This window comes from Nannobrachium achirus (assembly GCF_963921795.1).
Source record: "Nannobrachium achirus genome assembly, chromosome: 2".
NCBI classification, from domain to species: Eukaryota; Metazoa; Chordata; class Actinopteri; order Myctophiformes; family Myctophidae; genus Nannobrachium; species Nannobrachium achirus.
The window spans coordinates 35,685,309-35,713,043 of NC_137811.1; the positions used below are offsets into that span (position 1 = coordinate 35,685,309).

At 42.6% G+C, this 27,735-nt stretch overlaps 2 protein-coding genes across 3 annotated transcripts; one reads left to right on the top strand and one right to left on the bottom strand.

The window, feature by feature from the left end:
* Positions 1 to 1,156: 1,156 nt before the first annotated feature.
* Positions 1,157 to 2,736, bottom strand: glrx3 (glutaredoxin 3; the record flags this gene model as incomplete). Its single annotated transcript, XM_080752988.1, has 1 exon — positions 1,157 to 2,736. One exon carries the CDS (start codon positions 2,734 to 2,736, stop codon positions 1,735 to 1,737), a length of 1,002 nt encoding a protein of 333 aa, XP_080609114.1. The 3' UTR covers positions 1,157 to 1,734.
* Positions 2,737 to 3,134: 398 nt separating this feature from the next.
* LOC308307645 (large proline-rich protein BAG6-like) lies at positions 3,135 to 27,431 on the top strand. Of its 2 annotated transcripts, XM_080752910.1 has the most exons (24): positions 3,135 to 3,315; positions 4,984 to 5,077; positions 5,611 to 5,728; positions 6,681 to 6,895; positions 11,239 to 11,310; positions 11,408 to 11,530; positions 12,403 to 12,599; positions 13,321 to 13,450; positions 14,273 to 14,476; positions 14,634 to 14,856; positions 15,640 to 16,082; positions 16,599 to 16,671; positions 16,793 to 17,175; positions 17,976 to 18,249; positions 19,432 to 19,601; positions 20,487 to 20,540; positions 20,650 to 20,758; positions 22,101 to 22,225; positions 23,365 to 23,499; positions 24,105 to 24,161; positions 24,288 to 24,488; positions 25,193 to 25,300; positions 25,699 to 25,845; positions 26,789 to 27,431. In XM_080752910.1, the coding sequence occupies exons 2-24, from the start codon at positions 4,997 to 4,999 to the stop codon at positions 26,882 to 26,884; spliced, it is 3,738 nt and encodes a 1,245-aa protein (XP_080609036.1). In that variant the 5' UTR covers positions 3,135 to 3,315; positions 4,984 to 4,996; the 3' UTR covers positions 26,885 to 27,431. The 2 variants fall into 2 exon arrangements, 1 of the variants encoding a protein (XP_080609036.1); XR_013963228.1 differs by lacking the exons at positions 24,288 to 24,488; positions 25,193 to 25,300; positions 25,699 to 25,845; positions 26,789 to 27,431 and having other exon boundaries at positions 22,101 to 22,220.
* Positions 27,432 to 27,735: the final 304 nt, after the last annotated feature.

Genomic DNA, 27,735 nt, shown 5'->3' on the forward strand with positions numbered 1-27,735 from the left:
GTTTCAGTAAAATGGAGCTGCTCAGTGGCAGTATAGTGACTCAGCATGACCCAGCATGACCCAGTCCTGTTTTACCAGTCGTGCCAATGAACTGCATCGGCGGACGAGGTTTCTAGCTTTTTATATCTGTGGCGTGGCTGGCCTAAATCTTAGCACAAAGCGCTCAAAGTTTGTTGTACGCCCCACGGTCAGGTCACATAGAGCATCGCAGCGGAAGTTGATTCCTGGGGTCACTACGTCATTCCCCATTCATTTTCGCCATAGACTTTTACAAAAATATTTATAACAATTATGTTAAGCCTCGAACCAAGCCATCCAGGATGGAGGTGAATCATGACCATATAACCTTTTTTTCTATGAAAAGAACATTTTGAAAATCGCTAAACAAAGGGTAGTTATTAAATGTAGTATATCAAATAATGTAACATTAAAATATGTTTTCACATAGGATCAAAGGTTATATGGTCATGATTCACCTCCATCCTGGATGGCTTGGTTCGAGGCTTAACATAATTGTTATAAATATTTTTGTAAAAGTCTATGGCGAAAATGAATGGGGAATGACGTAGTGACCCCAGGAATCAACTTCCGCTGCGATGCTCTATAGGCCAGCTTGGCTTATATCTGGCCTACATCTTGGCACAAAGTGCTCAACGTTTGTTGTCTGCCCAGGGTCATGTTGGCCAAGCTACACAGGATTCTTAATTACATTTTAAATTAACTCATAAGTAGCACCACTCATTTCACACTAGGTGTGATTTTTTTTAAATATATATAATTTTATATAGCTCTATATTTCAATAGCAATCATTGCTATGGTGTTCATTCAGAAAGAGGGTTCTCTTCTCTCCGGCTCTCCGGAGAAAATACACTTTCAGGTCAGGATAGCAATTCTATCCAGTCTATCAAGTAAACTCAAACAGGATACAGGATAATTTAAAATACTTTAGGCTTCATTGAAATCATCTGTAAAATGATGCTTACCAATGTTAGTTTAAATGTCAGGATACTCATACACTCAAGGCTAAAACATCCATAACGAGAGTAAAGTCATGGTAATCACCATGCAATGGATGCATGTAATTAATCATTTTGTGGCATCTCTCATTTCATTTAGACAGAATAAAGAGAACAGGTCTACACAATACACATTGAATTAAATGTTTTTCTTTTATTTGATCGCTTCTAGGTGAGCAACAGGAGAGACTTGTATAGGTCTATTGTATTTAACCAGAACAAGTCCTTATGCTGTATATATGCAGGTTTAAACCATTCTACAGTCTGTTATAATTGTAAACCAATCACACAGGTGCTAGACAGAGTGGGCCATGTTACAGTTGGTATGGTGGCACACAAGAGCCAGACCATTTGGTATCCTGAATCCTGAATACTTCAGAAGGAAGTAATGTAATAAAATAATTATAAAATAAAAATATTATTCTGTGTCTATCCAACTGAACATTTTACCAGAGAAAGAAAGGCAGAGGTTAAGTAGGCTTAAGATGGCCAATATTAAGATTGTTCAGTAGGCCTGAAGGGAACTCTGAAATGTCATAGCTTTTCAGTAACGTTACAGAAGCCGGTTAATAAGTGCATTGAATTCGATGTTGACCAGGCAGTCAGGTCTGATTCTATACAATTGTCTGGTTATTTAGCCGTGCTTTATTAGTGGAAGAGGCTTCTCTGAACACGTGTTGTAGCTTTATATTCATTCTTCGTTTGGCATTATGGCATCTAATTAGATTCCCCCTTCAGCACAGACACTAGATCTCCACTCTCCTTCAGTTCCTTCATTATGTCCAGTCCTCCGATCAGTTCTCCCTTCACATAGAGCTGAGGGTAGGTCGGCCAGTTGGAATATGTCTTGAGGCCCTGGCGCACCTCCTCGTCCTGCAGAATATCAAACGTGTCGTACGGGACCTCCGTGTTGTTCATAATCTCCAGTGTCTGCCTGCTGAAGCCGCATTTGGCCGCCTCCTTGTTGCCCTTCATGAACAGCATGACCGGCGCCTTGTTGATCAGGCTCTTCAAGCGGTGCTCCAGGGTGACGCTCTTGGGACATGTGTTCTCCAGTTCTCCGGTCTCGGCCAGCTCCTTCACGATGTCCAGGCCGCCCAGCAGCTCCCCGTTGGCGTAGAACTGCGGGTAGGTGGGCCAGTTGGAGTAGATCTTCAGCGCCTGGCGGACCTCCTCGTCGGACAGGATGTCGAAGCTGCTGAACTGGACGTTGTGCTCCTTCAGCAGCGCGACGATCTGCCGGCTGAAGCCGCAGCGCGGCTCCTGCGGGGAGCCCTTCATGAAGAGCATGCAAGGCGCCGCGTTGATCAGCTTCTTCAGCCGCTGGTTCATGTCGTCCGCGGCGGAGGAGGGGGCCCCCGGCCCCCGCGCGCTGCCCTCCCCCGGCGCGGCCGATACGGCCAGCCGCTGGATCTTCTTGGTGAGCTCCGGGGCGTGCGCGCCGTCCAGGCGGTCCACCTTCTCCCCCGACTTGAAGAGCAGGAACGTGGGGACCGACGCGATCTCGTACTTCTCGGAGACCTCCGGCACGGCCTCAGCCTCCAGCTTGATGAAGGTGGTGTGCGCGTGTTCCTTGGCCAGCTCCGCCATCACCTCGTTCATCTGGGCGCACTGCGGGGCCCAGTCCGCCTGGAAGTGGACCACGGTCAGGCATTTCCCAGCTTTGGCTAAAAAGTCCTCGAACTGCTGCTGAGACGTCGCCTCCACGAGATTCGCCATTTTGCTCGAGTGTTTTGATCTCTTCCCGTGCTCTTCAAACGTCACGTCCGGGCTGTTACATACATACATTGTGTTACGAGGAAATTGGCAACCTATTGAAATATGTCATGCAAGGAGTGACTTGCTTTTAGGCACAAAAAAACGATTGAAGGTACTAAACTTAATACCGATATATGTTACTGTTGTAAATATATTGTGAATATATCAATATGACGTCAGTAGTCTATGACATCTTTATGACATATCACACATATTACTCCAAGTTTGGACAAAGTTTCATCCCAATCCAAGCCCAAACATAAAACACAAGGCACTACTGCAGGCACTAACTACAATCCAAAACTAACAGCCGTCTATGGAGTCACACAATTCGATAGGTAACCAATTGCGGCGTTGCGACGCCGAAAAAACAACAACCGCCCCAAGCTCAGCTTAGCTAGCTCACACTGACTACACATAAGTCTTTCTAACAAGTACCAGGAACTCAGTCAGTACCGGGATCTTAATTTGCATGGCTCTGGAGATAAATAGCCGCATATTACGTTGAATAAATTGAAGAAAGATTGCTTGACTTGCAAGGTAACTGTTAACAAACACACTGCAAACCACACCTGACTCGACACAATGTATTTCTAGCTATAGCTTTCACAATGTAGCCTCCTCAGTGAGGGCTGTTCTGCTAGCCAGATGCTAACTGCAGCTGTTATGACATGTTCATAATAATTACACGTTGTGATCGAAGCATCACTGCAAATATAATGTGTATATGTATCCAACACTGTAAATTATCGTGTATGATACGCCATATAATATTGACAGCTGTCGATATGGGACACATGGTCATACCCATAGCAGCTAACTGGCTAACGTTACTTGTCATTTGACAACGAACTGATTAGATTCCTTTAGTATTTTAGTGACCTCCTTGTTGCATTATAGCAGCAATTATTTCTTGACGTTTAATGCTCTCCTGCTGTGAAGTGCACACTCCTGTATGTTTTGGTTTACTAATAAAGTTTGCGTAATACTCATTGACTTGTATGTTATAAGCCAAAATTGACTGCATTCTACATGGAAAACTATGCTGGCCAATTGGATAAAATCACAAATTTCACCCTAATTTTATTACATATTATTTATTTTAGAATAGCGTCTACTTAGGGTTTTGGTTGGTCTCCTTACCTTTTCCAAGTTATAAATAGACCTATATGTATGAGTGTGTTTATGGTGGTGCATATACTGCGTATCACAAACTCCTAGGTAGAGCCTCCACACAACTACCAGTGCAGCTCATGGATGTAACACCTTCTTTGCCAAAGTATAAGAGCAGTGGTGGAAAAATAACTCAAATGTTAATACTTAAAGTAAAAGTATCAATACCTGTAAGACACCCTATTATATGGGAGAGAAGCGACCTCGCCCTGAAACAACAGAGACTGACACAATTTGTCTATATATGGGCATTCCCAGATATGGACTTAATATCAGTGATCTCCATATATGGGCATTAAAAGGACAAGGACGGGAATCATTTTCAAGTGTGACTCGTGTGCGGTTGGTTGGTTAAGTTGTGCAAAATGTGGCCAAAATGTGCCCATATTTTCCCAAATACGGAGATGACTGACATCTGACAACATAGATAGACCACATGAGACTTGACACAATCCATATATGGGGCTTGAGACATGATGCACACACATGATCTGCTGGTTTTCATACTAAACGCGACCTGCTGTCGCATCCAATGTAGAAATACTCTCTGTTACATGTTAAACTCTGGAATTAAAAATGTACTTGATTAAAAGTACAAAATTATTGCTTAAGTATTGCTATCAAAATTTACCAAAAGTAAAAAGTAATCATTATGCAATATGTCCCATTTCACAAGTTTTCAAATGTGTAAAACTAAAATGAAAATCTAGAATTTAGATCTAGAAGCTCCATGTCGGCTATTTTCAAGTAGTGGCCGAAATGTACAGTATATGGGGCTGAAATGGTTAATGTATTTTTTGTAATAATAATCCAAATCTACAAAGTAACTAAAGTTTTCAAATAAATAGTAGTGAATTATTAGTATTTGCCTCTGAGATGTGGTGAAGTAGTAGTAGTACAGAAAATTGGAAATTACAGTATACCGGTACTTCAAAATGATGTTTAAGTACAGTACTTGAGTAAATCTACTTAGTTAATTTCCACCACTGGGAGCTGTGCATGCATTTCACCTTTAACGCTTCCCTCTCTTTAAAGACACAGATTGACCATGGAAGAACAAACTGGTGAAATAGAGGTGACAGTCAAAACATTAGACTCTCAAAGCAGAAGCTACACCGTACGTGGTCAGGTAAATATTCAATTCTCCTTGTCCTTATTATTGACATTTAGTTATTTAGCTGTATGCATGCTTTTGTTTCATTTTAACAGGAGCATTGTGAATAAGCTCTTAAACTTAATTCAGCGTACTTTCAGTTGGCTTTCATCCAAAGTAGGGCTGAGCGATATGATTTCAAATCAATAGCATGAATATTTCAAACTTTTGCCTCGATTTACATTGAATGAACAGTTATAAAATAGACGATCTACAAGCTCACAACGCCTTGCCTCACATTGTGAGCTTGTAGATCTGCTGTTTACACCACCATTATACAACAAAGTACAATACAGGGTTAAGTGGTTAATCAATCGGACTAATCGATTATAAAAAAATCTATTCAAATGTATTTGTGTCAATCCGTTGTTGATTCTGTATTCTATTAATGTACAAAAGCAAGCTTAAGTCGGTTATTGTTTCTAAATATCAGTTTTGATATATTTTTGATCAATTGCCCAGTCCTAATCCAAAATGTTTTTTGTTTTGTTTTATCTGGCCTGCCTCAGTTGACAGTGAAAGAATTCAAGGAACACATCGCACCTTCAGTGGGGATTCCTGTGGATAAACAGAGGTTGATCTATCAGGGCAGAGTCTTACAAGATGAAAGGACCCTGGCAGACTATAGTAAGTATGGCTGTAGCATTGAAAACAAAGCATAACATGGTATTTCCTCGGTATGTAATGTAGCAGTGCCTGTTGGGGTTCTGCTAGTTTTGGGTCCACTCTTTGATGCATGGTTTATTTGTTCAACTGCCACGTATCTCTTAAATCCTTGATCCTACTAGATGATATTGTATTTGCCTACTTGGCATTAGGAATGGGCTTCCTGTTATAGACGTGTTGAGCTGAATTAACTGCACACCTAGTAACTTGCTATATAGCTAAAGACTGGAGAGGGAGGCCACCCCGTTATCAGACTTGATGACTGACTTGCAGCAACTGCTTAAAAGATAAAACACAACTGTTGTCAAGTATCTTGATAAAGTATATGGTTCTCAGTTACACATTTTTTCTGTGGGTTTGTTTTTGTGATAGTATGGCTGTTGGTGTAGCATTAGGCCTATAGCTTACTTAAGCAGTTTGATAAAGGACTATGACCCTCATCCAAACAGTATGAGCTTTGCTTACAGTGGAGAATCATTTGGAGCCTTTTCACAGCTGTTTTATTGGCTTATGGGACTAGGATTGATTGTCCTACTAGGGATGAGACGATAATCGTTATTATTGTTTATCGTGATAAAAAACACTCACGATAATCGTATTGTGGAGATTTAATTTATCGTGAAATCATCCTTTGTCATGCACTGGGATCAATTCACCTTTTATTTGCCGAGCTGCATATCCGGTACCACTTAAACCTTCTATAATTGGTAAAACAGACCTGTAAATAACATATGTGATAGTCCTTTTTTTCACTCTTTACCAAAAAATAGCCGATCTACAAGCTCACAACGCGTTGCGACGTGTTTTGGTGATTTCTTTGGTCACAATAATCGTGATGACATTTTCATATCGTCCCATCATCCCTATGTCCTACTAGTGCATCCATTCACTTATTTCTCTGCTGTGCTTCCAGATGTGGATGGAAAGGTGATTCACCTGGTGGAGCGGGCGCCGCCTCCACCTTCTCAGCCCGGTTCAGGGTCAGGAGGCAGCTCTGCTGACAGCGGAGCCTCCTCATCTACCCAGGGATCCTCCCAAGGACATCCACATGACCGCAATGCCAACAGCTATGTCATGCTGGGCACTTTCAACCTCCCCGTTAATATCATGGATCCTCAGCAAATGCAGGTAGGGCCGTTGGGTGGTATATTTCGTTGTATATATTCTTGTGTTTCTAAAAAGTAGAACATGCATATCCAAACTATGACATTGTCCTTGTAGTCTAGTAAATCTAGGGAAAAAAATACACTCAGGTTGGACAAAATTGTATTATTTAGTTTTTCAACTGATTCTGACAGGAAATTAGGTATACTAGCCAGGATAAAAAATCTACCCTGATCTGCTCACTGCAAATACCCACAGTGGCCAAATCAAGTTGGGCTCCCATCGACTTTCTATACAGGAGGAAAATACCCAGAAAAAATCTGCTTTAAGTAGGATGTGAGGGGTCTAACTAGGGGTTTGACATGATGCTGAATCCATTGCAAGCATTTGTTTTGCACAAAAACATTCCTTGGGCTAACAATGGCCCCAGAAAATGATGGTTTAGTAGGGCTGTCCTCAACGCAGGATTTATCAAGTCGATTCGAGTCGCGGGGGTTATAGACGAGTGACAAATAGCCCAAAAGTGCTTTAGTTTTCGAGATACCCCTACCGGAGGTAGGACCAAACACAACATAGTTTTTCCTCATCTCTAAGGTCTCCCATACATGAAATGGATTCTTGTATAAAAATATTTTACTGCAAAAGTGGTGAAATTGATATATAAAGTTATACACCCCAAACAAAAAAAGAACCCTCTCCGTCTGGGGGTTGAGGCATATAAACTCATGTAGATTCACAATGGAATGTCTTTAAAACTTGGCACACTTGATGTCAGGACATCCCTCTACATTCTAGAAAAGACAGAGAGTCAATATCTGAATGGAAGTAGGAGATACAGTCATTTAAACACATACCTACAATAGGCGGAAATGTAAATCTATGTAGCATGTTCTCTTTACTTTTAAGTGACTATGACATGGATTGCCATGGTAATACATATGAGGGCTTGTTGGAAAGGTGTGGTTCTACTGAATCCAGCAATACCAATTGTGTAAAGTTAGCTTACACACTCATGGAGTTATGGCACAAAACATATTAGGTGTCCCACATGGGGAAATACAGTTTTATTTTTACTTATCAGTGGTGGAACAAGTCCCCAAAATGTATGAAATGTCCTAAACTTGAGACATGTCTGTCTGTCTGTCTGTCTGTCTGTCTGTCTGTCTGTCTGTCTGTCTGTCTGTATATATATATATATATATATATATATATATACACATAATGTATTTTATAAAATATATGCAACTTCAAGATAATGCAGAGAAAATGAAGACCTGAAATGCAATAGAACTACTAATGATGATTTAGCACACCTGGCTGAGTTCCTATAGCTTCAGCAATTTGATGCTCAAGGTTATCCAGCATTCAAGGTTAACAGCATTCAGTTCTGTCCAGAATCGAGAAGTTATACTACAGTATTTGACTCCACCTGCTCCATCTGCATCTTATTTCCTACGTGGGTTTCTTCATAAAATGACAGGTAAATTGTTGCAAATATTGGATGGTAAAAAGACGAGAAGGACTTTGCCAAATCAAATGGCTAATTAGCCTGATGGAAAGTGACCTAGCTTAATGTTAGTTTGTCCATTAGCCCAGTGGTTCCCAAACCAGCCCAGTGGTTTCCAAACCTTTTAGCTTGTGACCCAAAAGAGAAATTAGACATTTGCCCAGGACCCAAACTTGTGAAAACAGCAGATCTACAAGCTCACAACGTTTCGCTTCGCGCCGTGTTGTGAGCTTGTAGATCTGCTGTTTTCACATCTTCTTAAATGGGTCCCAGCAGTGTTTGGGAACCAGTGTATTTGCATATACATTCACAATGGACTGTTTCACCAAAATAGAACAGTGCCTTAATTTGTATCACTGGTAACAATACTGTAAATAGTGCAAGTTGTCAACAACATAGATATTGTAAAAATTCTGAATTGTGTTTGTTTTTCCCCCCTTTTTTCCACTTTTTCCAGAATGGAGAGTGATGTACAAACAGTGGATCCAAATTGTTGTATCATCTGTGGTAAACATTTAGAAAAAGGGAAGAAACAAGATCCTTATGTAAAAAAGCCCACAGCAGAAGGCCTTCAACATATTCTAAATGTTGCTCAACAGAGAAATGATGATGTTCACAAAACTCTGTCTCCATATACAGATGATATACTTTCATTCAAAATAAAGGTATCATATCATGTATCATGTAGAGCAAAGTACTCCAGTAAGACCAATATCAGTGAGCAACAAGTTACAGATGTTGAAAGTGAGAGCGCACCTGCATCAGTCTCATCAGGAAGACTGAGTAGGGTTGATACAATATCGTTTGATATACGAAGGGATTGTTTTATTTGTGGGAGAGACAGATCAAGACCAGAACCTCTGACAGCTATTATGACTGGTACAGGTCAAAGTACCCGAGACAAGGTCCTTCATGCAGCATCAGAAAGGCTTGATGAAGTTGTAAATCTACGGATGCTCTCCTATCCGGATCTCTTTGCATATGATGCCAAATATCATAAAAGCTGCCTAACTTTACACAATTGGTATTGCTGGATTCAGTAGAACCACACCTTTCCAACAAGCCCTCATATGTATTACCATGGCAATCCATGTCATAGTCACTTAAAAGTAAAGAGAACATGCTACATAGATTTACATTTCCGCCTATTGTAGGTATGTGTTTAAATGACTGTATCTCCTACTTCCATTCAGATATTGACTCTCTGTCTTTTCTAGAATGTAGAGGGATGTCCTGACTTCAAGTGTGCCAAGTTTTAAAGCTCTCAGACATTCCATTGTGAATCTACATGAGTTTATATGCCTCAACCCCCAGACGGAGAGGCTTCTTTTTTTGTTTGGGGTGTATAACTTTATATATCAATTTCACCACTTTTGCAGTAAAATATTTTTATACAAGAATCCATTTCATGTATGGGAGACCTTAGAGATGAGGAAAAACTATGTTGTGTTTGGTCCTACCTCCGGTAGGGGTATCTCCAATTTTTTTCAAATTGTCACTAGCCTATTAATCCGACGCGTCGACGAATCGTTTATGTAAAAAAAAGAAAAAAAAAAGTGGTGCTTTAAGCTTTTAAACCACGTCAACGTAATACAATAAAACAGCAATATGTTTTAAGCCTTTAAAGTGAATTAGATCCATGAACTACCGTGCATATTGAGACATGATAGCGGTGGACAGTGACACTGGACATTAATGACGATAAGATTGCGTCCAGCCGTGCGTAATTTGCCGTGCGTAATTGTGAATTTTGGAGCAGAGTAGAACAACGGAGGAGAGCATAATGCATCTCTTTGACAGCATGTCGTGTATTATTTCCACAAGTTGTATTTTCTCAGAGCACCGCTGCTGTATCAAAAGAGCTATGTTGCCGATCTGGTGCGAGATAATAAAAAGAAAACAGTTCGCCCGTCGCTATTCCTCAGCCTGAGTCCAACCACCACACACCCACGGCAGTGAAAGACAAGTGAAAGCGCATCGCGCTGGCTCTGCTGCTTCTTTGGCCAGCTCTCAAGTAGAATAACAACTCGTCGACGCATTTCCTTTCCAAGCGGTTAACTTCAAAATAAGAGCTCCCTGTTATATGATCAAGGCAACTTTCAAGTCACGTGAACTGATTTTATTTTTAAGTCTAGTAGTAGGAAGTATGGACTCAATAAGAATTACATGACAGTCACAGTCCAGCGCTCTCATACCGCACCACAGTATACTGGTGTGATAAAAAAATATATATATTTTTGACGGCTCGACTCAAACAATTGGCGTCGATTCCGGGGGCTTAAAACGACGCGTCGATTCGTCGATTTTTAGAGGACAGGCCTATGGTTTAGTGATGAAAAGTGATGAGTCATCACTTTTCCACAGTTTTGTGGGCGTTTTATGGGGCCAATGAATGTTTTTGTGCAAAACAAATGCTTGCAATGGATTCAGCATCATGACAAACCCATAGTTAGACCCCTCACATCCTACTTAAAGCAAAACAAATTTCTGGGCAGGACAGAGAATTAAGATGTAATAGGTTAGCGTTCTGATGAAAAGCTGTAGCCTATACTAGCCTAGCCTAGTGATGCACTGAAATGAAAGTTCTTGGCCAAAACTGAAACCGAAAATAAGGAAACACTTGGATGAATGCCGATATACAGAATGGGTGTTTTCTTTTTTTTTTCTTTTTTGTTTTTTTGTCCTTGCTGAGAGCAGGTGATGAAAGATGGACATTGTTCGACATTAAACACAGTGGGGACAAGCTTAACAGTGTGTGGACTCTGCCTTTTTCTTATGTGTTCATGTTTGTTGCCTTGTGTCAGGACAGCCACAATTATAGAAGGAGCATGAAATCTATGCTCTTATCCCCTCCATTCAGATGTCCGTTCAGCAGATGGTTTCAGGCATGGGAGACAATGCCAGGAACGCCAGAGTCACAACCACCACTGGGGTAAGTGGCCGGGCCAGCTGGATGTACGGTCAGAAACGCCCACGTCCCATTAGCCACTTTGTTGTTGAAGTATCATTTGTTTTCTGGTATTTCTCAGACTAACGGATCCATGAATGTACACATCGATGTGGACCAGTCAGTGCAGAGTGAGCCCAGACTGAGGCTGCTATTGGCCGAGAACCTGCTTAGAGACACTACTACCCTCATCCAGAGAATGGAGGTAAGAGCTCGGATGTTTCAAGTAAAATTCCGGAATTCTGAGTAAAAGTACTGTACAGAGTATTGGTATCAAAATGTCTTAAGTACCAAAAGTAGAAGGTACTCACTGGGCAGAATGTCCCATTCCACACATTTTCAAATGCATAAAATGTATACTGTAACAAAAATCTTTTGAAAATAGCAGATCTACAAGCTCACAATGTGTCGCATTGCGACGCATTGTGAGCTTGTAGATCGTCTATTTTCCAATGGCGGAAATGTACAGTATATATGTTACGGGGACTTCGGGTAACTCAGTGAAAGCGTGGTAAGAGCGCTTGTTTTGTCGCGCTGACGTCACTCGTTTGCGACGCTCTTTCTTTATTTACTAGCCTAGCTCGGCGTTTATCGTGCGCTTGCCCAGGCCTTACGGCCTGGGCATAAATATAACGATTGCATTCACCACGGCTTCGTAACTCGCGCGGCGCTCCGCCGGCCGCGCGGCCCTGGCCCGCTCTTCGCGGCCACTCGCGCCTGCGGCGCTCGGGGGCGAAGAGCAGGACCAAGGACCGCTGGCCTTCGCGCCGCTTGCAGTGTCGCACGGCGCCGTGCAGCACGGCGAGCGCTCCGTTTCTCGATCTCCCTGTTTCTCTATATCCCCGTGACATATATATGGTTGAAGTGGTTAATGCATGTTTTGTAATAATGAAAATCTACAAAGTAACTAGTAACTAAAGTTGTCAAGATAGTAGTGTAGTAAAAGTAAAATTATTGGAAATACTCAAGTACAAATACCTCAGAATTGTGCAGTATTCAAGTAAATTCAAGTAAAACCGGGTAAAAAAGCACATCAGGCCAACCTCTGAAAATGACCTTTTGATGTGATATTTTCAGGGTCAGTCTAGTGATGCATCTGCCCCACGAGATGCAACTCCTGCTGCTCCTCCCGCGGGTCCCTCCTCCTCTTCCACCAACTCCACTCCTTCTCCCTCTGCTCAGCCTATGGACACCTCCCCACCTCCCTCCACCCCTCCTCCTCTCCCCACATCTTCTGCCCAGCCCGAGGGACCAACCCCCAATGCTGGACCCAAGTAAGACACCCCAGATGTCATTTTATTTTAAAAACATTTAAAGGTATTTTTTTGGCTTTTTCTGCCTTTATTGATAGGTGCACAGTAGGCTGACAGGAAACGGGGAGAGAGATGGGGGGGTGACCCGCAGCAAAGGTCGTCAGGATCAGGGCTCGAACCTGCAATGCTGCAAGGGCTGGATTACCAGCCTAGGTGCCTGGACCACTACCCTGTGGCCCAGGCCAAGACACCCCAGATTTCTGATTGTGATGTGAATTATGATAGTCATTGTCATTGTCAGCATTTTTAATTTTTTATTATTTAACACTTCTGCTGCTATAGTTTTGCCATAAGTAATGTAGATTAACTGCCAAGGCTATTTTATTTACCAGATCTTCGGTGGCGCCCATTGTGCGCACGGCGGCTCCCGTTCACGGCCAGTCAAAGTCTTTTCTTTCATGCGGAGAAAAAAAATACAACTGCGATGATCCGTGTGTAAGCTATGGTCCATAGAAAACAGGCTGTTTTGACCAAACAAGCGATATGGGAAAACAAGCAGAGATATATCCATGTTTCTGCAGCCAGGATGAATACAATGCAATGGGCGCCGGAAGTCCGCGGATGTAGTATTCCACGAGGAATCATGGGAAACTGAGTTTTTTTCGTTCACTCCCGGCCGCGGCAAGGCGTTTACCATGGTAACCAGTTAACACGTCTCTTAACTACTTTCTTCGTCCTATAGTCATCCCAGCCCAGCTGAGCTAGTTGAGATGATGTCTGAGCTGAGGAGAGTGGAGGAGAGGCTACAGCCCTTTATCCAGAGAGCCCACACCATCCTGGAGACAGCCACCACTGCTGAATACAGTAACACAGTAAGCTTTATTCTGCCATAGACTCGTTCATTAGCGCTTCCCAACCTGTAGGCTAGGGATCACTGATGAGCCGTTAGGATAATACAAGTGGGCCCCCAGTGCATAAATGGCCTAAAAACGGCTAAAATAACATTTATATAAAAAAAAATAAGTTGTGTTATTTTCTTTAAAACTTTGAATAAAAAATGTTTTTAATTGTGATACGGTTAAATAAAAACGTAAAGTTTACTACGTTCCATTGATCCAAGCCATATACATAATCATTTGATTGATCATTAAAATAAAAATGCTCTGAAAATCAAGTGGGCTCTGATCCAAAGTGTCAAATGAATCGGTGGGCATTCATTTGGAATTGAATTAATTTCACCATCAGTTGATGATTCATAACCATAATGAGTCAAATCGCTGGACTCATTTTTATTGTTCATTAAAAAGATGGCTTGTGGTTTTTGACGTCAGACTTCAGTACTCTATTATGTCCCCTCGCACTCCCTCAGGTCTGGTGATTCCAACATCCTGGACAGAGGCCTCTATCTGTATATCCATATATTTAACGTTGGGTATGAATGCTCTCGCCTTTGGACCACAAGGTCATGGGTTCGATCCCGTATGAGTAGCACGGCTTGGGTGCGGCAAGTCGTGCGGTAAGTACTGGGAGCTGATGGTAGGTGTGGCGCTTCACCTCAGCAATCCATCTCCCAGGGTTCTAGTGCATTGTAACGGGGACAGACTCTCGCGTTACATCGGCTGATACCGACAATAAGCCTCTCCCGACCTACTTAGTTCAGAAAGTCAATTAACCAGATTTCATATCCTACACAGGAGAGAGAGGAGGACCAGCGCATTCTTAACCTGGTGGGGGAGTCACTCCGTCTTCTTGGAAATGCTCTGGTGGCCCTGAGTGACCTGCGCTGCAACCTACTGAGCCCAACCCCCCGCCATTTGCATGTGGTCCGGCCCATGTCCCACTATACTACGCCAGTCACTCTGCCTGGATCTGTGCACCACCACCACATCCCACTGCATGTAAGTGAAGTTCTTAGTTCTTACGGCTATGGAAAACATGTCCACATACATATTTGTTTTTGCATGCTATTACTTTCAGCTATAGTTCCTCTAGAATTTTTGTGGAATTCATGTTTTTGCAAATTGCTGAGTAACATTCTCTGATCATTACCAACAGGTCAACCTGGGTGCCACGGTGACTATGACACCCAATGGCAATGAGGGACAGGCACCGCCCGCTCAGTCAGCCAGCCAGTCGGATCAGGCAGGTCAGGGACAGACCTCCCCCCCACAGACCCCTTCGTCCAATCAGCAGGCTGGACAGGGACAGGCTGGCCCCCGGGTCATCAGGATCAGCCACCAGACAGTACCGGTGGTCATGATGCAGATGAACGCGGATGGTGTGTTGTCCCCTACCGCCACTGATTGAATGCTCTGTGGCATCCCATTGGAACTGGATTTTTGGTCTTTGCTATACCACCACACTGTGTGTTCTTTAATTGCGACCGAGTTTAGTATGTGAACGGTCACAGCTTGTCCGTATGTATGTATCTCTGTCTATAACGCCTGACACTGTGGTTCTATGGGTTTGTCGCTCTGACATCATGCTCTGACGTCACTGTGATGTCAGGGGAACCACTCTTAACAGAATGGGTTTTCCGCTCTGGCTTCACTGTGATGTCACACTAACAGAATCCCTTTTATGCCCTTATATGGAGTTCCCTGATGTCATCAATATTAAGCCCATATCTAACAGGACTTCATATATGGAGGCCACATCGGCCACATACCACACTAACGGCTGGTTCTACAGACAGGGATCTCCATGTATGGGCATAAAAGGGTTTGATGTCAGATGTCATAGACATAATAGGACTTTCACATAACGAATAACTGAGTAAGCATGTTTCGGCTCTCACAGCATATCTCCATATACAGTACATGGATCTCCATATATGGGTACCAGGGGTCTCGCCCTGAGGCGTCTTACTAGTATACTGCTGCAAAAAGCTTGCTGAATTTGCAGTGATCCAAAGAGTGAAAATGGCGTAGAGTTCATTCAAAACTAAAATAGTTTTGTTGTTATTGAATGGTGGCCCTGTAATTATGAGTGTGATCTACATTGCAGAGATTAGTCATAACTGCTGAGAGGAACTTAAACCTTTGTGTTTGTTGGCGTGCAGGCCCTGGTGCTAACCCTCCAACGGCAGGACAACAGGCGCCTCCCCCACCTCCCCTTGAGCCAACCCCGGAGTTCATGCGAAACGTCATGCAGCAGATCAACCAATATGCTGCTGCCATGGCGGTCAGCTACGCCCAAGCACCCGTCACCAGCCAACCTGGCCCGCCCCAGCCCACCCCTCCTGGGTCCACCTCCACGGCCACCTCCTCCACCACCACCACCGGGCCCAACACCCCCACCACCACTCCTACCGCCCCGCCACCACCTCCCTATACCAGCCCCCACACCGCCCCCCCACCACCTCCCTATACCAGCCCTCATCCTCAGGCCAGGGTGGTGTTCACTCGCCCCGCCTTTGCACCTGGCATGCCCCCTCCGGCCTTCGGAACCCGGGGAGCCACCATCAATGTGAGGGCTGCCATGCCAGGCCAGCAGCCAGGACAGGTGGGAGTTGTTAAGTGTTTAGTTTGTTTTTGTTTTTTGTCATCTCCGCTTGAACGGTTGGGAAAAGTGGCTTAGAGGAGCTCACTTTTCCAGTTTTATGGCATGCACTCACTTCTCTTGCGGATGAATGTCATGTTTAATGTCAATGTCAGTGTTCAGTGGCAGACAAACAATTCTCGTAAAACCATGCCCACTTGTACAAGGGTGTGTTAAACAACTTAAAAAGAGTTGTTCATTACATTATTATTAATTAGTCTGTAGTCTTTTTGATGGAATAACTTAATGATATAATGTAATTCATTCATGTATGAATTAGCTGATTATGGTAAATGTATTTCCTATTATGAAGGCACAGACCATCACAATCAAATGGTTGACAGCTGTACTCTGTGCCTTGTGTGCAGATGCAACTTTTAACATATTTAACATCGACGACCCAATCTGATCTTGCGACGCAGTCTGTTATAATCAGGACAATGGCCTTACGACTGGAAATAATCCACTGTCTTTCCACAGGCCTTCAATCCTGCTTCCCTCAACCAAATGATTAGTGGACTGGTTGGACAGCTTCTAGTGCCAGGCCAGATGGGTAAGCAAGTGCAATTGTAAGCTCGGATGATGGGATCCAGCAGCAGCAATAAATCAGTAAAGATACAGTCACAAGTCATAATGAATATAGCACTCCTTCATAATTCTCCTTATCATCACAGCTGGACAAACGGTCACCTCGTCTCACACAACATCATCATCTTACTCAACATCATCATCCACGTCCGGGGGACCACCCTCCTTTTCCTTCTCGACTCCATCACAGTCCTTTTCCTTCTCGTCTTCCACCGGAGGCCAGGCTCCTCCACCCTCCTCAGAGTCTACTGCTTCACCAGGCCAAGCTGATGCTACACCCAACCAGCCACAGCCTCAGCCTCAGCCCCAGGTGTTGCCCCCAGAGCTCAGCCAGCTCCTCGGGTCACTACTGGGAGGCACTGCTGCAGGAGGCATGGTGGGCATGGGGCCTGGTGGGGCCCCGTCTATCACAGTCACCACATCTGGTGTTCCAGCCTTCATCCAGGGAGTGTCTGACTTTATGCAGCAGGTCAGTGCTACATTGGTAGTTGTGTAACAATCTGTACAGACAACTACATTGACATTAGCTTGTCTGTATGCGTGCTTATGTTTTGTGCATTTTTGCTCATCAAAGAAGCGTTATGTTACACGGCTTGCATGTGGTGACCTTGTCAACAGAACACAGATGAGTCAAGTTGAATTTAAACTTAAAAGAAAACAATAAATGATGGAAATCACATGCACACTTTTCAACAATTCAATTGCTTGTGCACAGCATTGGCTCATAATAACTTTGGCATAAACTATTTCCATATCCACTTAAGACCTGTACACTTACGATAAAAATCGAACCTCTGTTCGAAGTGGAGCTGTGTATGTGTGTGTGTGTGTGTGTGTGTGTGTGTGTGTGTGTGTGTGTGTGTGTGTGTGTGTGTGTGTGTGTGTGTGTGTGTGTGTGTGTGTGTGTGTGTGTGTGTGTGTGTGTGTGTGTGTGTGTGTGTGTGTGTGTGTGTGTGTGTGTGTGCGCGCAACAGCGCCCCTCCCTTAACATGTGTGGTCAGAAAAGGTTACTGCAGGCTACATACAGACAGACAGACAGACAGACAGACACGGACGGAGACAGACCCACACACACGGCCACGTATAGGGAGCTTGTGTTCCACACAGCTCCAAAAAGCAATAATGGCCAATCTACAAGCTCACAGTGTGCCATGATGTGACATGTTGTGAACTTTTGGAGCGCCTATTTTTAACGATTGTTTTAAAATATTTTTTTAAATAATGACAAAGTGGTTAATGAAGAATTCTTCATATCTTTTTCACTTCCAGGCATCCCAGCCTATCTTTGTCCCTCCCCCTTCCGCCCCAGGCTCCACACCTGTACCCCCCACAGGACCCACCCCGGGTCCTAATGCCCCCAGCGAGGCAGAGACCCTCAACCCAGAGCTGTTCACTGGCATTGTTCGGGGCGTCCTCACCACCATGATGGGCTCACTGGGCCAGGCCTCCAATGATACGGAAAGTATCGCTCAGTTCATGCAGAGGCTCTCGCAAAACTCCAACATCTTTGTCAGCCCTGAGGATCCCGCTGGAGGACCTGGAGGTCAGAAGGAATCAAATCTAAATCTAATATATTGTTATCATTGTGTTGCTCATCACTAGCTTTTCCTGTTCATTTTCTTTGTCTTTTGGTCTCATGTTAGAACCTCCACCCCTTTCCTTTCCACTGTGCTAATTTGCAACTGAAAGCGTCCCCCCATTCTTGGTTTTTCCCTTTCCCAAAATTGAGTACCTGAGACGAAAAAAATAAGTCTTAAGTCCATATTTTAAAATTTGAATATAGATATTTTTTGATTTACCAGTCTGTAACCCACAAACTAGAAGTTTTTAATCTGTTAAATTCTTAATGTACTCCCCCCTCATTTTGCTGAATTTGATTTCTTTACTTAACTCATATATATTAGGAATTATAAGACATAATACTTATGGAAAGTGGAAAAACAGTATGTCTCCAACAGTTTGTGGAACAACAGTATAAGTCCGTACAAGCAATACTCAGCAGAAAAGGGAGCAGATAACATTAAAACAGACAATTGAACAAAATGAGGGGGGAATGCATTAACAATTTAACAGATTAAAATGACTAGTTTGTGGTTTACAGTCTGATGAATCCAAAAATATCTATATATAAAAATAAAAAAAATGGACTCAAGGTGGTTGCACACTGCTGCGTTTTTCGGGCCGAATACCGGAGTGAATTTCGGAGCACGCAAATAAAAAAATCAACCTCACGTTATGTCAATCACGTTTGCACACTGCCGCCCGTTTCGCGCACCACTCGGTCCCTTGCTCTCTCTATCTCTCTCTCACTCCTTGCCCTGAAAAACGCATTTCGCAACGAAAAACGCAGCAGTGTGCAACCAGCTTCAGACTGTTATTCGTCTCAGGTACTCAAATGTTATCCATGTTTTTTAATATGTGAAAATATTATGTAGACATCTGGTGGGGTGTATCGAATGTAAATATATTATGTATACAGTAATTATCTGCTTTTGCAAAGGGACACTTTTCTTTATTTCCACTTGGAGCCAGTAATGTTCAGTTGCAATTCTGTTCCTTATTCTTGATGTTTTGTTTTGGTCCTCCTGGTCCTGCTATCCTCTCTGTCTCAATCCTGTTGGGATGTGTGTTGGAGAAAAGGGAAAACATTCAAATGAAGGCACTCTTTACTAATATTGGTCTATTGATATCTACTGTTCCCCCACCTCTTTCCTCCCTCCCTCAGGTTTCTTCAGTGAGCTGCTGACGTTGGTGTGTCAGACGTTCACCATGTCAGACCTGGTGATGCTGCTCCATGGTCAGCACCAGCCCCTGGGCCGCATCCAGCCCCAGCTGGCCCAGTTCTTCACCCAGAACTACCTCAATGGCAGGGAGCCCACTGACCAGAACATAGCCGTCAGTACCACTCTCCACCTAGTAGTGCTGTTTGATTAACTGAAAATATATTCGAAACCGATATTTAGAACCAATAACCAACTAGACCGATAGAACCAAGTTCTTTTGGGATAAACGGTCTTTGTTTTTTATATATACGAAACCGTCAAAAACTAATTATTTTATTATCGACTAATAATCAGATTAACCACTTGGCATGCAAAAAAATCTACAAGCTCACAATGCATCTGTATGCAACACAAGCTTGTAGATCTGCTTTTTTTTATTGTCGTTCATTAATCGTAATCAAGGCAAAACATTACGATTAACTCTTTTTACTGCATAATTAAAGGAGGTTTGTTCCCTGCCATCAAAGTAGCTTACCTTTGCGATTTTATAGAAAAATATCCATCCATTATTTCCAACCTCAATCTTCTGTAAAAGACAGGCTCTCATAGAGTCGCGCAGCCATTACTATGGGAAAGTCTGTCCCTCGTTTGCACCAGTTGTAGACATAGAAATAGAGAAACTAGATCCAGGGCTGAAAAAAAACAATCAGAAAAGTGATCCCGCTGCCATTACTGTTTATGTCTGCTCAAGATTTCAGAGCAGCGCTGCTGGTGCCGTGAGAACGCTATATGCTCAGTCAGGCTCTGCTGGGGAAAAGACGAATGCTCGTTATGGCGGCGTGAAAAAAATTACGAGCATTCGTCATGGTGGCAAAAGAGTTAATGAACGACAATAATACAATACATGATGTTGATTTGAAGTCGTATCGCCCAACCCTACCACCTATTGTACAAAACCAGTTGCATTAATATCAATCAGGCCTGAGTAACTTTTTTCTCCTCTGTTGATCTGTCCACCCCAAACCCCCATAATCCCCATCTCTATTTTTTCTCTTAGGCTGCTGCTGACACACTAGTCAATGAGCTGGAGGAGGACATCACTGAAAGCTTTGTAAGTCTCCTTTCCTGCAATACTGAAATACTAGATTTTACTATGAATTAAGCATAAAACCTGTGGTGTGAAATTTCAACATAAGTTTGTCTTCTCCTATCTCCATCAGAGAGAGTCATCAGTCACTGTTTTGGAGGGCGTTGATGTCACGCAGACCAACATGGCCTTTTTCAGACAGCAGCTGACGCGCATCGCTACGCATATTCTACGTTGTACCGGTAAACACTGGGGCCCAGTAGAAAACATTGTGTCGTCTCAATCCTGGTGTTTGGGCTTGGAAAGGCTGGGCAATTAACCAAAAATATATCGAAACCGATATTTAGAACCAATTTAGACTTATAATCGAGAAGCATGTTGTATATCAACAAATCGACATGAAACCCCACTTAACCCTGTATAATACTTTGTTGTACAATTAGTGCTGTACAAAAATAGAGTAAATAGTAGAGTCACAAACTGACCGGAGCCATCTCTAAAAATGAACTTTTGATCCAGATGACCTAGAATCATGTATGAAGACACTTTTTCATATAAGTCAACCATGAGTATTTCAAATCTGACACCATTTTAATCATAAGACCTTGTTTAATTAACATAATGGATGTTTAATCCACTCCCTCACAGCAAACATGCTATTGTTGACACTCACTGGGTGTTATTGGAATTAGGGATGTCCTGATACCAATGTTTTGCTGACCAAGTACAAGTACGAGTACTTAATTTGAGTACTTGCCGATACTGAATACCGATACTGTAAGTTAAGTTTCTGTATAAGTGCTTAAATAGTGTGTGGTGCTCCAAAATAAAATGCTTTAAATAATGATGTTGTCATGCCTAGAGAGAGAGCAGGTGAAAACACTGTTCATTAGTTGAACTACCGCACACAAAACTGTCTTAGGACTTTTGATATGTTGTTACCAACATATTTATGGAACAAAATGGTATCTGGCGCTGCCACGAGCAATATCGGACGAGTACGAGTACAGCAAAATAGGCTGGTATCGGGGCGAGTACCGATACCACATCCCTAATTGGAATGTGACCTGTGCCTCCCTCGAGGCTCGAGTTAAAATTTTCCTAGGAGCCCTGGCCCCACGCCAGTGAAAAACAGGACTGCGAATAACTGCCGTTTAACTGCGAATAACTGCCGTTTGTTTTCCTCCTCCTCCTCGTTCTTCAGCATCTCACCCTCTCCGTCGGATTTGTTAACTCTATGCTTGTCCTCTTCCTCACCCTGTCTTTTGGTCTCCATCCTCCTCATCTTAAGCCACACTGTCCTCTTTGTGACTACTAAAATAACCAATCTACAAGCTCACAACATGTCATCATGTGATGCATTGTAAGCTTGTCGATCTGCCGTTCACTTTGTTTCCTTTGGTTCCTCTCCTATTATTACCGCAGCTTGCAGATGTACATAGCGAACAACAAAACAAAAGAAGTATAACGTGTTGTGAATGAGAGGAACCATTATTAACTCTATGCTAATGTTGTTTGTGAATGAGAGGAACCATTATTAACTCTATGCTAATGTTGGTCGGCATTTGTGTTTGTTTCACACAGATCAGACGTTTGGCCTCCGGCTGCTGCAGATGTGCAACCAGGCTCTGTTTGAGTGTCTGGCCCTCAACCTGCACTGTCTGAGGGGAGACCAGGCTGCCCTCACTGCAGTCATCAACCACCGTATAGTCCGTACACCACTGTTCATTCTGACAGCAAACGTTTAAGACCTGGAACGCATTATTACTTTAACCATTATTTTATGCTTTAACTATTAAAAAATAGCAGATATACAAGCTCACAGCGCGGCACCGAGTGCCGCGCTGTGAGCTTGTAGATCTGCTATTTTTGAAAGATCGTGACAATTTGTGCAAGTCTTTGAATATTTTTGACCCGATTCTATAAATGTCTCCTAAATGCTTCTAAGGTTTTTGAAAAACGCATGTTTCTATGTCAGTGGTTCTCAAACTTTTTCATGTAAAGGACCCCCAAATTATTCAGTATGTAGCCTATTTGGCCACGGACCCACATTTCAAAATATGTTGTTCCAGGGACAAAGTTTTGAGTTACAATGGTTTGCTCTGAAAATGATATATTCGACTATTTGCACAAAACTCCACTATTTTTCAAAACTAGCAGATCTACAAGCTCTCAGCGCCACGCTGTCAACTTGTATATAAGCTATTTTTCAATAGGTAAAGTATAAAATAATTACAAGTCTTAATGGGTTACGTAGTTTTAGTCAGTCTTTTGAATAAACTAAATGTTTTAGTTTTAGTTGACTAAATATCATAAGACTTTATTAAATATACATTTTCGCAGTCCTTGATGGTAGCATTTTACACTTGGTTGCATGCTGAAAATAGCCGATCTGCAAGCTCACAACGTGTCGCGCAGCAACACTTTGTGAAAAAGAGCAACCCAAAGGTTGGTCTGTGTCTCTGTTCTTGTCCTCTCCACTCTCAAGGGCTTTACACACCAGGGGCGTGACGAATAAAATATACAAAAACTACATTTTTAATTCAACCTACCGTATTCATAGTTGATGCAGGTTGATTCATGCAGGTTGATGTATTCACAGTGACGAAGCTCAGAAAAAAAACATCATCAATTTTGAATGCATCTAAACTAAAGCATCTTTTAAATGCTTCTGTCAGTCAGCCTCCTCAAAGCATTGTTTTTTTTCATCCGATGTCATCAATCAGGACCATATGTCACCTTTAGCAAATCAATTGGTTTATTCGCCAACTTGTTGATGGATGTTTGTTAGATATTCGAGAGATGCATTAGAGCTTGATGTCCTACTGCTGCCCTCTTGTCATTCCAGAGGAGGATGTCCAGTGACATGAGCCCCAGTCTGATCAACTGGATGACCAGTATGATGACCATGCGGCTGCAGGTCATCTTGGAGCACATCCCAATCACACAGGAGCAGATCCAGACATACATAGTCCCCACACAGGTAACACTCATACAACCTCACTCTCACATAGGCCTGTCACAATTATTACATAATCGTCTAAGCGCAATTATTTGACATAATCGCAATTATTTGACATAATCGCAATTATTTGACATAATCGCAATTATTTTGTCATAATCGTTTCCATGTTGAAAAATGTAAGTACAAAGTTGTAATTTCTTTGTATATTTAGGTTATGTGTCATATCTGCCATGTGCAACTTCAAAGCCTAAAAGCCAAACAGAAATGTAATTGTAAACGACAAAAACACAATTAAATCGTTAATCACAATTATTTGAGTGACAATCAATCGTCATGTAAAATGTTATAATCGTGACAGCCCTGCACACAGGTAACACTCATACAACCTCTCTCACACATGTCAAAATGCACAGGTTGGTTTCCCTATCTGTCTGTCTGCTTTTCTTTTTAATTAGATAATGTTGTTCTGAAAAAAAGGGGAAAAAAAGCACACCCACATAACATGCCACACTGTGAGGCTTTAAGCATACCCGTTTACATTGTCGCATGGCAGCCGCAGATTCTGTTACATTAGACAACTGGTCTGAAATGGCAAATAAATATTGCATGATCTCCTTTCACAGAGAGACCAGACTTCTGTGAGTGATACGCCAGAGCCTGAACGGGCACAAAGTGTAAAGGTAAGCACCGTGTTGTCGTCTACTGCCCTCGATCCTGAAATCAGTCGTTTGAATAAGCAGACAAGTAGCAACTTTTAGAGTCGGTCGTCTTGGTGTCCTCATTCCGTTTTGCTTCCTTCGTCCCAGATGGAGGACACTCGCTCCCCGGCTCCGGCCGCCACAGCCGAGGAGGCCATGTCGTCGCGGGACACCGTGTCGTTGCCAGGAGACGCGGGGGCCTCGGGAGGAGCCGCACCGTTGGGCGGTGCCATGGCTGCAGCGGGGGCTGAGGGGGGGAGGGAGGAGTCTGTCAGAGACTCTGAGGCCTGGACAGCTGCTGTACCTCCTGTAAGAACCCTTTACTGCTCTTTGATCATGGTTTTGTGACCATGCAGCTACTGTAGTATAAGCTGGACTGTCAGTCCAAAATGTGCTTTCTGATCGGATCTGAACTGATATGACCTGCCTCTGCTCTGAGCAACTGTAATAGAAGATGGATGCTCAACGCATCTCAGTTCGGAGTGGGGCACATAACACTTAAAGGAGTAGTTCACCCCAAAATAGCTTTTTTCCCTATTGATTACTCAGGCGATGGAGACTTGAGTTCAATAATATTTTAAGACTAAATTAACATTAAATGCATTTGGGTCCCCATCCGGAATCAATGGGGCTAAAATTATTTTTATGAAATTATTGTCTTAGGAATGCGACTAAAACAAAGAAATATTATTGAACTCAAGTCTCCATGGCATGAGTAATCAATTCATGGGTTGCATTTGTAGTCCTAAACCGGACATATTGAGGACCAACACAGGTGTTCAATTTGTCTGATTGGAATAGAACTTATTTTCTACGTTAATCAAAACACCTGTGTTGGTCCTCAAAATGGCTGGTGTAGGACTACAAATGCAACCCATGAATAGAAAAATTTGGGGGTGAACTATTCCTTTAAATTATTATTGCATCTAGTGTAGTAGTTTCACTGCTGAAAATAAATGCACTAAAATGATCCCTGTTGAGCCATGATGGTTATCATTATTCTATGGTTGTAGGAGTGGGTGCCCATTATCAGATGTGACCTGATCACCCAGAGGAAGATGAAGGCCCAGCCTCCGTTGTCCGACGCCTATTTGCACGGCATGCCTGCCAAGCGGAGGAAGGTAATTGGATGCACTTGTATGTTCCTGCCTCATCTTCATTCCTCAGTTGCACCAGTGATGATCTCTAAGTGGATCTCTAAGTGGATCCTGGAGGCCCTCAGGGGTCTGTGAGGGGTGTTTTCATGCTGTGTTAATATAGCATGACAATCAGTTTAACCACGGCTGTGCAACGGCTATTAAACTCACTCACAACGTGTCACATTGCTAAGCGTTGTGATGCTTTAGTTTATAATCTATTTTTGGAAAATCTTTCTAAAAATGTGGAATAATTTAGAAAACTCGCTTCTGGGAGTCCTGTAACAAACACTATTCAGATGGGGGTCCACTGCCAAATTCAGGGGTCCCTGATGTGTGTGTGTGTGTGTGTGTGTGTGTGTGTCTGTCTGTGTCTGTGTCAGACAGGACAGGGAAGCGGGGCCCTCCTCTCCCTCTCTGACGCAGTGAGTCAGGCAGCCAGGACAGCAGGAGTGAAACCCATCACCGCTCCTGACAGACTGCAGGACGAGCTAGAAGACCATGAGATCCAGGAGGCCTATGCAGAACAGGTGGCTAGCTGAATATTAGTAGTTGGTATTTTGAAACGTTTCGTCATTTGAATCCAGTGTTGGGGAAAGCTACTTTAAAAATGTCATTAACTCATTGAGTGCCAATCCCGAACTAGTTCGGCTTTATTATCGTATCGCAGAGTGCCGATCCCGAACAAGTTCGGCTTTAAAAAAAAAAAAAAAAATTGATTTTTTTTTTTTTGAATTATTATTTTTTTTTTTTTTGGACCCCATCAAATCTGGTGAACATGATTTCAATCGTGATTTTGCATGTTCCACCCCCATACAACCCCATCTAACATACAGGGCAGCCATGTTTGTTTACATAACATGTAAAACATAATGGCGATTATCTCAAGAATGCCTGAACGGATTTCCAATCGGATTTTTTTGTTTGAAAGCTGTGAACAAACTGCACAAATCCACTCCAATGCAATCCAGGATTGCATTGGATTTTTTAGAGCTCATTCTTCTCTGTTTTTTTCCCATGCATGAGGTGTGCAAGGTTTAATCATGGCTTAGTTGACGAAAATAAGGCTTCTAAAATGCTTGGTAGCCAATAGCTAACTTCAAGCTAACTTCATCCTCTTCCTGTACATGCACAAAGGAAAGTGTTCAGGCAAGTCATGGCTGCAGGGCTTCTGCATATACCAGCATATCTCTATGGGATTTTCTATGGCCACTGGGCGCCCTCTAGTGGTGAAAGGGGTGGCACTAAATGAGTTAATGTAGCTAGCTACACTTCAAGTTACGTACTAAAACGTTGTACCAAATGTGGCTCATCTCGGGTCATGTTTGAGTTTAATGAAAGGTGATCCATGTTAGTCTCTGGCCGGGTTCAGGCAGAATCTTGTCAGACTTGGGTCAGGCTCAACCTTCCACCACCTTAGTTCTCCCAGCAGTCGTGTGTGGAGTGATAATACTTATTGCTTTGTCCTCGTAGGTTAAAGCTGATCTCAAGAAGCGAGTGAGGGACGACCCCAATTTCAACTCTCAGCAGTTCCCCAACGCGCACAAAGCTTTCTCATCAGACTCGTAACGTCTTTTATTGCATACTTGATAACTTAACAAACCTGACACTCATGATTAACCTGCAAGCACTCTACTTCACCCTGCTCTCTGTATTTCTGTTGATTACCATTCAATGCAGCTTCACTACCAAAACGTCATAATGTCTTCATAGTCTTTTGATCTATTATCACCTCTTGAGATTAATTGCCTCTGGCTAATATGTGACTCCTCTCCTAGTGCCTATTTATTGGTTTGTGTTTATTTCTTTATTTCTGGCCCATCTCTCGCTGCGATCATTTTCAAATACGTTTTCACTAAACCTGGTCATTTTAGTTCCATTTGTATCAGTACATTGTATTTGTATGAATGCATTTGTATTTTCACAAACCTTAATACTTTCGCTTCCTGTTCCTCGTCTTGCCCTGTTAATTAGCCTGGTTCATAATTATTTGGCTCTTATTTTTGCCTTCATCTCTTGATACCTTTCATGTCAAGAGTAATTACATGTAATAAAATGCTGTTTGGTACATGAATGTACAGTGGGCTTAATAAAAATGTTGATATACACAACATTATTCTACTTTAGCATACAGTACATTATATTGGTTCAATGTACATCACTTGGTCAACTTCATTGTCACATATCTATGATATTCTTTGCTTCAAACAAAACCTATTTTGTTAAAAGGTTAATGCCAATAGTAATCATTGCTATAGTGTTTGTTCAGTAGGGTTCTCCCCAGTCTCTCCAACTGAAAATTCATTTTCAGGAGAGAGTACGCATTTATCAGCTTCAATACTTTTGTATTCCAGTTCCAATTGTGTCAGCTCATTACTTTGTGTCATGAGTTTCTGTATTCTGTCAGAGTCCTCTCTCCA

Coding starts and splice junctions, on each gene's coding strand:
- LOC308307645 (XM_080752910.1), top strand. CDS start 4,997: ATGGAAGAACAAACTGGTGAAATAGAGGTGACAGTCAAAACATTAGAC. Junction 16,083..16,598: donor CAGGCCAGCAGCCAGGACAG/GTGGGAGTTGTT, acceptor GTCTTTCCACAG/GCCTTCAATCCTGCTTCCCT. Junction 25,846..26,788: donor AGGAGGCCTATGCAGAACAG/GTGGCTAGCTGA, acceptor TTGTCCTCGTAG/GTTAAAGCTGATCTCAAGAA.